Raw genomic sequence first — 12938 nt, 5'->3', positions numbered from 1 at the left:
CTGAAGGTCTGGGCGTGTGCACCCGGACCCACCGTATATAGTGGTAAGCTCTAACGCACTAAATACACTGCATATACTGGTTCCACATTTTGTAGGAGTTGCCAATATACCCAACCTCAATCTGTGTTTACATCTTTGGGAAATGTGAATTGTTTCATCCAAGTTATGAATTTGCTTGATAAGCTGCCAGGCTATGATATGCACTTTAGTCTCCATGATGGCTTCAGACTATTCGGGAAAAGTGCAAGCTCTGCCCCTGTGTTCTGCATGAAGAATATTATTTGTGACAGTTCTCACTATGAACTTTCTATAAAATGGGAGAGGAGGACCATCAGTGTCATATCATTTACAGGAGACTCATGAAATGGAATCCAGATCTGTCCCAACTTTGATGCAGAACGCCAATTAATTTGAAAGGGCCAAAAATAAGTCCACAATTTCCGAGGTTAGCAAGCAAATTAAACTGGTTAATATCACACACGGAATACAAACACTACAGTAATATTCCCAAGACAGCAATGGCTTGAGTCAAATTCCTTTGACGATTACAAAGCAAAGTCTTGTACAACTGGACAGCAAAGTCCAACATGCTATATACAATTCACATTATGGAGATGTCTTTCTGGAACAGCTCTTTAACAATCCAGCTGTTCAGCATCTGAATAGCCGTTATGAGGGGAAAGCAAAATACAAAATCGGGATGCGACAGCCACAGTTTTGTGCTTCTAAATGATTGTGTATGCGATTTATGTGGCACGGTTACAGTCTGTGTGGCTCGGTTTCACTTTCTCTGTCCAAAAACCGTGATCCAGCAAGGAATGCTTTCCATGTCCAATTCTGTGTTGTCAGTTGAGTTCCATGACTGTTTCAAAATGGCATCAGTACACGGTCCGGAGCATGCTCCTTATAGTCGGGGGTGAAATGATATCAGTTTCAGCCATATATATTTATATATAAAAGGAAGAAAAGTAAAGTACAGAAAAAGGACATTATATCTCATATCTTCTGGAGTCTTGCACTCAACAGTAATGCACGGTTGAATTGTACGGAGTGGGAGTTAGCACCATTGGTGAAATCCATACAGCCAGATTTTTCTTCTATATCTGGTTCACCTAACAATTGAATGGTCCAGTCGCCAAATTATTTGAAAAGTGCCAGCTGCTCTCTAGCTGGAATACTCCATATGGAACCATGTGCTCGCTTAAACTGTGCCAGTTGAATAATGAAATCAAGTTCCTTTTGACATGACGATTCATAAATTATTCATGAATATAAAATATAGTGATTGGTTCCCTACCACAGAAGTAACGTAACAAATGGAGGCAGAGCAGGTTCATATTGAAGCCTATAGGTGGGACTGTGTTTTCTGTCCCACCAGAACTCTCCTCAGATCAAAACCAAGGTTTATGAATACATTTTTAATGTGTGTTTTAAGACATATTTCAATGACATGCTCCCAGAAACAATACTCTTTCGGCATCCTTAAAATTTGTTGAAAATAAAAACAAACAAAAAACATAGGATTAAAAACATGGAAAAGGATAAAGACGTATAGTCAAGGCCTGATTTTACAACATTGGTCCTGATGATTCCAATGTTATTTGACGAGCAATTTTCTCTGATATTGTACTGTTTCCTGATTTTCTTAAAAATCGGGGGCCTTCTTAGTTTGCACCTCTTGTGGCCGTCCTCTAATGTCGTGCAAGTGACAAAAGATACACGGTACTGCGCAACCGCAACGACTGTATTGTAGAAAAACTCAACCCTGTGATGATTTGCTTGAAGTACCTAAACCTCAAGTCCCTAACAAATATCAAAGATCTTACACCACTTTTTTTCTGGTCCCATGAAGAAATATAAAATGGGGGTCTACTGAATGAAGAACATGACAAGACTAGATGAAGTAAATACAATGTAAGTGGCTTTCAGGAAATATCCTTTGGAACTCACATATGGCACTGCCTGTTTTAGAGTGAATGAAATTGGGGTGATGATCTTAAGAAAAGTTTAGAAACAAGCCAAACTTAACCAAACGTATTATCATTAAAACAGGAGGTAGCAATACTATTTGCAACTGACTGGCTTATAGCTTGTCCATCTCCTGTCCAACAAATGCTTATAGGGGTTTCTTCTCCTACAAACCAACTATATAGGGGGCACATAGGGCACAGGTGGTTCACTGGAAACTTGACGTAAAACTATTACTTGAACAACTGGATGACTACAGAGAAGAGAAGCCATGTCATGGATTAGTCAATCCTAGGAGATGCAGTTAAATGAAGTGGCGGCCTCGAACTATGGGCTGTAACAATAGTTGGCTAGCAACAGCGATATACAGTGAGAATATACTGTATATACAATAACATATACAAAACTACTTCATTGACTGCAATTCTACAAAATACATCTTCACAGAAGCAGTGTTTTAGGGAGCTGCAACAATAACGGCAATTTACTTAGCCTTGGAGGGCTTCATTAACTGTTCAATATTTTGTAAAACGTTCAACTTCCATGAATACATTCCAACTCTCTGAGTTGTACCCTCAAACACAAATATATACACCACCTGCATTTATACCCAATCCAGAAAGTAAAACAATATACAGTGCAAGCCTTATGTGAGTTCACAGACATTTGGAAATGTTTGTGCCCAGGGTAATGTAGGATGCAGAGCATGCCCTTATTCTTATCTGTAGATGTTGCTATACATTTCCCTTACTCGCACCTTATTTTCTAACTCTTACAACTTGATTATATATATATATATATATATATATATATATATATATATATATATATATATATATATATATATATATATATATATATATATATATATATATATAATCAATGAAGACCAGCAACTCCAGGATTTCTTAAAAAAACAAGTATATTAAGAAGTGCACATAAGCCAACCTGACGTTTCGGTCCCCATTGGGACCTTTCTCAACTCCTTGAGAAAGGTCCCAATGGGGACCGAAACGTCACATTGGCTGTATGTGCACTTCTTAATACACTTGTCCTGGAGTTGCTGGTCTTTATTGATATATATGAACTTTTTGCCATACACACGGGTAGGAAAACCAAACTATCTATACATACAGTATATGTCAACTGGCAGTATTTAATGGTGTTGTCGAATGGCATTCCTTTTTGTAGCTCTTAATACGTACATTATCCTTTTATCTTAAATCCTATTTGTAGCACTTGATTTTTCTTGACTTGAGATTGAAGTGGTCAAACAGAAACCTACATCTTACTGTGTCTGAAAGATATTATTATGTACACACAAGGGAAGATTATACATTTGGTGAGTGTCTGCCTTCATGAATAGCACTTATGAAAAAGCGGACCTTCAAAATTAGGTTTCTTTAAAAGAAATGTAAAAAAAAATGCAATTTCTGAAAAACAAAGTGGCTGCCGAACACTTAAAGGAATCTTCTCTTCTCTCCCAAAGAGGGACTCGTTTGTAATCAAGAAGACAGCTAGATGTTTTAAGATGCAATAAAGACATAGACATAAGCACAGGAGAAGTGGATTCATTCTTCCATGAGATTATTAAAAGGTGATTAATTCTTCATTAATGAAATAAGAAACACGTTTCACCACATTCTGGGAAACATGACCAAACTCTTGCAGCTTCTACTGCCCAAAAATCAGGGATCCAATAGGAATCCTCCATGTTCTCTGAGTTTTAGTCGGGGGGAGGGGCACTGATCCACAGTAGTTGCTCGGGTTAGTGGCACTCAGGAGATTCTTGTGACTTGCACTTAGTGCACCGGTTCAGTTTCAGGGCGGTTGGTGGCGAGGTATTTTGCTCTCATGCTGGAGGTGTACTGGAGAGAAAGACAAAACAGAATTAGCATTAGAAAACTAACAACCGATTAAAGAATCTGTTGAAGATATCCAACAGCATGCACAGAGAACAGCTGCAAATGACCCAGGCCTATTGAACCCTTGTCCAGCCTAAACTCTCCTTAAACGATATATTCCATTAGTACAACAGATATTGTATTTTCATTATGGTAATGGTTTCTTGGCTGTGTACCAGTCAACAAAGTAGGCCTGTCAGTGGAAATAGAAACTAACGGTCAATCAAATGCTACAAATCTATTATCTCATTAAATGGATTATGATTCTATATAAGAAGCTATACCCTGGATAAGTATATGTATGTTTTAGCTAATGCATAAAAGCCAATTTTTCTGGCACATTATATATAAATACACGAGTGATACTCTCATATATAATGGTCCTGGTGCTGCTATGGAAAGTGCTGTAAGCAGGACCAGAACTAGAGGCACCTGTCTAGGGTGCAAGGATGAGGGGTTCAGGGCAGGTACCTTTTGAGGAGTCTCTGCCTACCCCAGTCTGGGCTCTCTTGCTTCCCCAGTCACTGAGCGCTTTCCCCTCGCACATATCGGGTTGCCTAGGCCACCCAGTAGCCTTGGCTCACCTCTAGTTGTGAATAAGCAAAATAATTGGATCACTTGTGGGACTTTAGAAATCAGAGTTTCATTGAGCTGAAGTTTCAGCCCTTTGAGGGAAAATTCTTCAAGGCAAACAATAATGGTTCATAAAATATCTGAATATATCAGAAAGTGAGTCCTAAATCTGACATTAGACACAGACTGTTGCACAGAGAGGAAGTTACAAAAAAAAAAAAAAATCTAAATTTTTTACATTAATACAGGTATGGGACCTGTTATCCAGAATGCTCGGGAACCTGAGGGTTTTCCGGATAATAGCTCTTTGCGTAATTTGGATCTTCATACCTACTTCTAATACTAGAAAATCATGTAAACATTTAACAAACCTAATAGTCTGGTTTTGGTTCCAATAAGGATTAATTATATCTTAGTTGGGATCAAGTACAAGCTACTGTTTTATTATTACATAGAAAAAGGAAATCATTTTTAAAATTCTGTATTTGGAGTCTAAGGGAGATGGCCTTTCGCCAATTCGGGGCTTTCTGGATAATGGCTCTTAAACCTGTGTAATATTAGAATTTTAAAAATAACTCAAAGAGAAGTCAAGCAGATGTTAATTAGTTTCAAAATAAGGGAGATTTATAGATATAAAATCAACCATGCAAAAATTGGTCTATTGGGGACAAAATGTTGTTGGCATTTGCAATGGCGCCACTGCAAAAAGCTGTTTAAATTTGACACGTTTTCTTGTTGGGGACAACACTTGCCTTGAGGGAAGGGCGTAAGAGTAGTAAGTTGAGGTGCTGGTTTGTGCTGAATGATAGAGTGTACTCATAAATAATTTTACACTAATTCCTTTAATATACGCCCTGCTTTTAATCTACCATAACCTTCATTCATTAGGAGTCAACGACTAATCCACGGAAGACATGATAGCGGAAAGAAAAACACATGTATTTTAACAGCTCCCCAAGCTCCACACTTTGACATCATCCCACAATACAAGGTAAAAACAAAAAAACAAGTGGAGCCATGAAAACAATGAGAGGGAATGACAGGAAATCCACTGAATGGTCATTGCATTCTGCAAAATGAAGGTCAATGTAAACACCTGTGGAAGGGAAGGAAACAAGAAGAAAGAGCACAAAAGGTTTAGGCCACAGAGTTAATTACATGAGATATAGAATACAGCCAGCAAACACAGGAAGGCTCTCCATGCATGCAGTATGGGAGCGCGGGACACAAGGGGCTCTTGTCTTATGCTGTTGGGGCGTTAGTCTCATAGTAGTAGTAGCAAAGCACAAGATGCAAGTTACAGAAGCGCAGGCAGTGTGTGTCAGCCATTCAGGGTGAGAGAGGAGAATGGCGAATGTAGTGATACTATGAATGTGCCAAGAGTGTATGGGCAGCTGAAATGGCTTCATGAGGATATTATTAGTGATCAGAGGCAAATAAATATGACTTTATACATACATAGCGCTCGGCCAATGTAACTTTATGACACTCTATGATAAAGACATGTCAATGTTGATATTGATATGCTCATACTGTAGCGCTCATTATAGGTACTGGGCTAATGCTTGCTATACACACAGCTCCGCTGCCTACACCATAACTGTCAAGTACCCAATGTTTTATGGGAAAGGAGAAAGACACATTCTAAGTGCTCAGTCCATTCTTGCCAGGTGATCCATAGGCATCCCCTCTTGTTCTACCCAAGTACACTCCCTCTTTTCCGGTTACCTGCTCATAATCAGGTCTCTTTCAGAGGTGCTAAGACTTTGAGGGCATCCAAAAACAACCCAAAAGGGAAGGGGTTGTTGTGCGGATATTCCATCAGCCACAAGACACCAACAGAAAAGTACTTTTCTATCATCATCACCAAGGCTAGCTGGTAATATTCACAAGTCAGATGGATTTCCTGGGAAAGCTCCAAGTAGTAGTCTAAGGAGAGCTCTCTACAGACAGGGCTACGTCTAATGGTTGGATCAGCTTTTACAGCTGGGGCAAGACTTAAAAATCGATCAGATACTGTTGGCCCAAGAATGATTAAAAACAACTGCAACATGGGTAATTCTCAATACAGAACTGTACGTCCTAATCATCCCAAGCATCATCTTTTCATTTATATGAGCATTAATTTCATTGTGGGGCCAAGCAACTGTCATGGCTACTCAAACCATGGTGTAAAACAGAGCATTAAATGACATGAGTACATGTGGGAGAAGAGTCTGGGACAACACTTCTGCATGGTGATGAAGCAGATCAGTCAGATATTGCAACAAAGTGGCTTGTGTGTGGCCTAACTTATTGTTTGGTTCTACCCAAATCTGATTTATTAGTATTACAGTCCCTTAGGCTTGGGCAGAAATGTTTCATTACTATGAAGTGCACATACAGTGCCCAGTGACTAACTTTAGAAAAAACCCAAGCAATTAAAATAGCACTTGTAAGAGTGAAAAGTATAAAAAAAAATTACCATTTCTACTCACAGCAGTCTTAAATACGCCTTAATTAACCTTATAATATTGACTGCATTTGCCGTGTGGTGTGTCCTATCTAACTGCAACACAGGAGTTAAATGACGCCAGTCTCCACTATGGGTTGGTGCCTGTGGGGACAGACAAATGCTGAACCAACATAACTCTGGACACTAAGAGATCACATGGAACTAAGGTAGAGGTTACAAAAACCTTGACTGGAAAAGAACACCTTTACTGGCAAATAATATGTATAGCCTGCAAGAAACATGAACAATAAGGATGTTTACACTCAAGCCACATTTGTGCCTCAAAGACCTGAAGGCAAGAACAAGTGCTATGCAGTAGAATCCCATTTTATTACTACATACTTAGGTATTTAATGAGACTGCATGGGGCAAATGCTAAGCTATAACAGATGTATTTATGATGAAACAGCACAGTGTTTGTGTAACCCCTGCACAGATCACTGGCGCATGAAATGCTATAATTTATACTATAATAACATGACAGCACAGCATCACTATAAGGGAAATGGAACATAAGGAGATGGAACATTTACTACTCCTTGTAACATGGAATTATTATTTAGAATAACAGAAAACAGTATATAACAGTAATGTTGTTCCAAATCTAGGCAATACACAGTTTTTTCATCAGTCTCTGCTAATTACCAATTATCTTCTCGCTGTTCATATCAGAAGAACAGAATACTGCAGCATGCTTCTTCACTGGTAGGGGCCCCAATCTCCGTTCCTTTGTACAACCACTAACACCAATAACTGAGACGTGAAGCCAAGTTGGGTCAGCACAAATCTTGGGAAGGAGTGTGCTAGGAGTTTAGTGAAAAGGTGTAAGGTATAAAAAAGTGTAAGCTGTTGGCCAGGCGGGAAGGGGAGACGGTGCAGGGATGGAGAGGAGGAATAGGATTAAGTGAGGAAAGGCAGGACCTTGTTGCAGTACCTGTTCCAATAGCGGCCGCCGTTACCAGTACGTCCTTGCACTGTCCGAAGGCTTAAACTGCCAGCTCATATGGCTGCTAGTGTCCATGGCAGCCAAATACAACTGTGATGTTGCAGGAAAGAGAGAGAAAAAGAGAGTGGAGCCTGAACGTGCATTAAATATGATACAGTGCAGCCGACACAACATGGGGAAGATACGTCCATGTGTGTGAGAGGAGGGGCTCTATCGGGAATAGCCCTGGATCACGGAGGGAGCACAGAGAGGTGGGGTAGACTGGGGGAAAAAAAAAAGAGATACTTTTTGGTGTGATGAGCAGCTAGGAGTTGACCAACACAGAATGAGAGTGCATCTGCTCATGTCACGAATATCAGCGTCTGTTGCACTTAATTGACCCAGTTTTTTGGGTGAATAAGTTAAGGATTAAAGTTACAGTACATGGACAGTACGTTGTTAGTCACAGTACAACAAAGCAAACACGGAACAATATAAAAAAGCAGCAGCACCCATTTCTCTGCTCCTTGTTACCTTGTGTATCTATACAGGCACTGCTGCGGTCAGTAGGGATGCCAACTGCTGGTACCTGCCAAAAACACTCATACATACATACAAGGGATCTTCCTATACATGGTTCTTAGGACAGTTACGATTATAATGCTGCAGTTTTCCTTTTTAATAACATAGTAGCTTGTGTTGCTGTTCTGTAACATTGCTAATAAATGCTAATGCTGGAATTGTCATAATTAGGTTGTGAGCTCACGGGAGAAAAAGATTTTCCTTTTTGCTTGTTGCCATTGCATTTACCCTCCCCCCTTTATTCCTGTAATAATATAAAAAACTAAAATACCATGTGAGGTTACGGTAGCCATATGTGGGCCAATCCTGGTAGGTATCTGACCAATTAGCCTGCGGATGGCCATGGCAATAAATGGATACTGTAGGAGGTGCAACACATTACATAGCTACCTTTCTATCATCCCCCATCGTTACAGAAGACAGCTGCAACCCCTTTTCACCTCCTCATTTATCAACATAACTGATCCCCAAACCAACCAATGTTTATAGTACATACATATCAGCTGGGTTCAGAGGACCACCATGCACGTACTGAATATCTTTCACATGATCGTATCAGTACTGTATGGCCAGCTACCATAAAGCAATACAGTCAGGATGTCTTTAGATGCCAGTGGAATGCATATACATTGCAGTAAATGGCTTGTGATCAGAATTTTTGTTCTTGGTCTACTAATACCCTTCTTGTAAGGGGATTAAGTGTTTGTGGTCAGCTAGTTTGGAAGAGAATGGCAGCTTAAAGAAGGCTAAAATATATATTCCCCTTTTAACATTTCCATTAGACAATTAAAAAAGAATGAATATACACTGAACCTTACCCATATAATCACTAAACACGGGCCACAGAAAGGCTCAGACACATCTGTCTGTGAGCAAATATCAGCCTGTACAAGCGAATCAAGAAAGGCAAACCAATAATCATCTGTGCTCTCTCTATTTAATCACTCGCAAGGGAGGATTGTTCAGCTAAATGCTTTTGTCTATAAAACCAAAAGAATTGTATTGTGCTTGCTAAGTATTTCCAAGCATGACTCTATTAACGGGATCTGTGGTTTAAGGTGAAGACCTCTTCTAAGTTACGGAGCCACTACACCACTGATGCAAAAGACTAAAAATGCAATGATTTAAATAGAAACAAAAGCCTAAAATATTATGGCTAGAAGTGCTTTATGTTATCTAATAAATGTACTATACCAGCCCCAAAGTTCAGCAGCCCTGTTATAGTAATGATCAATTCCATGAACCATCTTCCCATCTTGTTAGGCCATCTTGTGAGTGTCAGTGACTCTGCACATGCTCAGTGGGCTGCTAATGAAAAGCTAAGCTAAGGGGTTGCCAGTTTTTCTCGACTCCTGGCAAGTGTATTTCTCTTCTGTATTAAGACAGCAAACATACCTTTTCAATGCCGTGCCCATCAACTAAGGGTGTAAAACAAAATGGTTGAGATGCCGACCACCAAGGCAGGGATCAAGGGAATCGGGTAATTAAAACGTCAATAATTATTGACTTTAGTATTTCTTCCTATTGACTTACTTTAACTTATTTATGGCAGTATTTATTTTACATAATGTTGCTTTATATACAGCTCCATGCCATGGGAACATTAGATCAAGCCTATATCACAAGTGATTTTTGGAAATATAGATATTCACCCCTTCACTGCTGTTGGGATTGCTCAAACCTTTACCATGCTGCTAATGCCATGCTTGGGCCAGTATGCGAGAAATGCCAGTTCCATTTGAAAAATTGGGTATAATGTAATAACAAATGGAAAGTTTGTGCAGGTAGACCCTACTGTTCCGCTTTCAGAAAGCAAGTGTCTTCCCATTATAAATCCTTTGAATTATGCATTAAAAACCAGGCTCTTTTTAGATCACTTTTGTGCTCTGCAGAGGTGTGAGAATGTTGCAATTTCTAAGTACTTACCAAAAATAATTCATATCAGAGCTGACACTGAGCTTTTTTATCAGCACACATGCAAAAAAAAAATTAATAGTATTCATGTCTAGTTTTATGTCAGGGTTTTTAAAGTAAGGAGTTTGGAAATAAAAAAGTATTTTGGATTTTCCATAGTACTGAACAAGCTTCAGGGTATATTGGCATCTGTACGTACTGGTATGTGACCAGATAAAGGTTAAGGGCTTGTTTGTAATGTGGTGCATTATGCGTTAATACTACTAACTGTAACAATTCAATAACATTGTTTTGCCATCAGAATTAGCTAGCAGTGCAAAGTACATGTCTTGTTATGGCACAGAAAAAAGCTAAGTGAAAAAGTATTAGTATGAATAAAACACTATGGGGAATAGTGACAGACTATTCTGGAGCTGTCTGGATAAAATAAACTATACTTGAACTGCTGAATTACTCCTAGAGCATGGCAAGAGAAAAAAATCATAGAGTTAAAATTATTTACATTTAATTTACTTTTCTTTAGGCAAAGTATAGCCGTAAAGCTGGCCATACATAGAAGTATGTGCTCAGTAGACCAGGTCACAGAAGGCATCAGTCTATGTCACAGGACATGGATCAAGAGAGGCCTGTGTAGTGAGGCCGGCACATCCTGGATTTACCATCTAGTCCAGTGATCACCAACCTATTGAATGTTGCTCCCAGTAGCCTCAAAGCAGGTGCTTTTTTTTTTTTTTTGAATTCCTGGCTTGGAGGCAAGTTTTGGTTACATAAAAACCAGGTGTAGTTTCCTGCAGGCTGCCAGTCCACATAGGGGCTACTAAATGGCAAATCACAGCCCTTATCTGGCACCCCCAGGGACTTGTTTCATGCTCGTGTTGCTCCCCAACTCTTTTTACATTTGAATGCGGCTCACAGGTAAAAAGGTTGAGGAGCCCTGGTCAATCCTAGCCATACTTAAAAGCTTATGTGAAGGTATCAATTGTTTTAATGCCATACATGAATCCATTGCATGGCTAAATCAGCAGAACATTTTAGATTATGTATGGGCACTCTCGGGAAACAACATATGGAGACACTATTAGGGTTGTGAACTATAGCTGTTATATGGTAAAGCAACTTACAGAGGGAGGAGGGGACTCTCTTCCAATCAGAGGGGTGTTTTCACAACGTGGATTCTGGAAATTTGCATTCTGACTCCTGAAGATGAAGGGGAAAAAAACGTACAATTCCATTTTGAGTAAACACACACCACAAAGAACGGCCCTAGGTTGGAACCATGCACAGCTTGCAATAAAACAATGTGATTTGCATTATAGGCTGAATTCATTGCGATGTGCTCGGCTACAGCAATCCATCGTGTCCCTTAGCTGATGTGCTTTCAGTGACGGTATGGGGCTTGGCAATGAGTGTTCCAATGGAGGACACGCGTTTCTTATTAAAGGAACAGTAACACCAAAAAATGAAAGGGTTTTAAAGAAATGACAATATAGTGTACTGTTGTCCTGCACTGGTAAAACTAGTGTGTTTGCTTCAGAAACTCTGCAGTAGTTTATTTAAACAAGCTGCTGTGTAGCCATGGGGGCAGCAATTTGAAAGCTGAAAAAGGAGAAAAGGCACATGATACAAAGCAGATAAACTCTGTGGAATACAATGGGATTCTTCAGAACTCATCTATCTACAGTGTATCCTGTGCTTGAGTGGCTGCCCCCATGGCTACACAGCAGCTTGTTTATATAATCTATACTGCAAGTAAACAAAACAAAAAAATTGGGGACCGCTCAAGCTCACCGCTAACTACTCCCTCTGCCAGGTGCACCCGCTGTATTGCACACAAAATTAGAAATAGACGGCACTTCTGGGCTTGTTTTATTATAGCAGGTAGCTGTTACAAAACCAAACGCTTTTCGGGATGAGATCCCTTAATCATATAGACTTCAATGCTCATTCTGTGAGTTTGTGTGGCCTACCAGTTCACAAGTGAATTCACAAATCTACTAATAAGCAGGGTCTGGATATATATAACCATAGAGCATGTGTATGCCAGCTCCAGGAGCAGTAGCAGCAAAATAAGTGTTTATAGCTTATGATAGAAGTTCTTTGTCATAGCTGGGCTATAAAAAAAGAACAGCAACACTTCCTTCGCTATAACAGAACGACTCTATGATAGCTACTCACATGTATTCTGTCACTGGAGCATTGCTGACTGTATGTGCGGCTGCTGGGATACTGGTCTCGCTCCCATAGCTGCTCCCACAACTGTACAAACTGGGCATGTGCACCCTATACAAATTATCATGAGTCTGGCGGGTCCCCGGGGTGGTGGTCTCTTCTTCGCCATCTTCAAAGTTGGCCCTGGTGAAACAACAACATTCACAAAGATGAAAAGGCAAGCGTTATCAAAATAAATACATATCAGTTGTAGCCATCAATTACTCATTATAAGATCAGTCCTCCCCTTGCAAAACAATAGGCATTACTAAACACATGGCAATGACATGCCATTTATAAAAGCCAACACTAGGTGGCAATCTAAGCACAAGAACAAAATACAGATTCCCATTTTAAATGAAAACCTGAT

The 12938-nt window shown here is 39.7% G+C and overlaps 1 protein-coding gene across 1 annotated transcript in view; it reads right to left on the bottom strand.

Moving 5' to 3' along the window:
• Positions 1-869: 869 nt before the first annotated feature.
• Positions 870-12938, bottom strand: part of ttyh3.L (tweety family member 3 L homeolog) — an 88839-nt gene continuing 76770 nt past the window's right edge. The window contains 2 exon segments of the mRNA NM_001091310.1: positions 870-2819; positions 2846-2858. Coding sequence (NP_001084779.1) covers positions 2752-2819; positions 2846-2858 — 81 coding nt within the window. The 3' untranslated portion in view covers positions 870-2751.

This window comes from Xenopus laevis, chromosome 9_10L (genome assembly GCF_017654675.1).
Source record: "Xenopus laevis strain J_2021 chromosome 9_10L, Xenopus_laevis_v10.1, whole genome shotgun sequence".
Classification (NCBI taxonomy): domain Eukaryota; kingdom Metazoa; phylum Chordata; class Amphibia; order Anura; family Pipidae; genus Xenopus; species Xenopus laevis.
The sequence above is the reverse complement of the archived record's forward strand: the minus strand, read 5'-3'. Positions and strand labels throughout refer to the sequence as shown.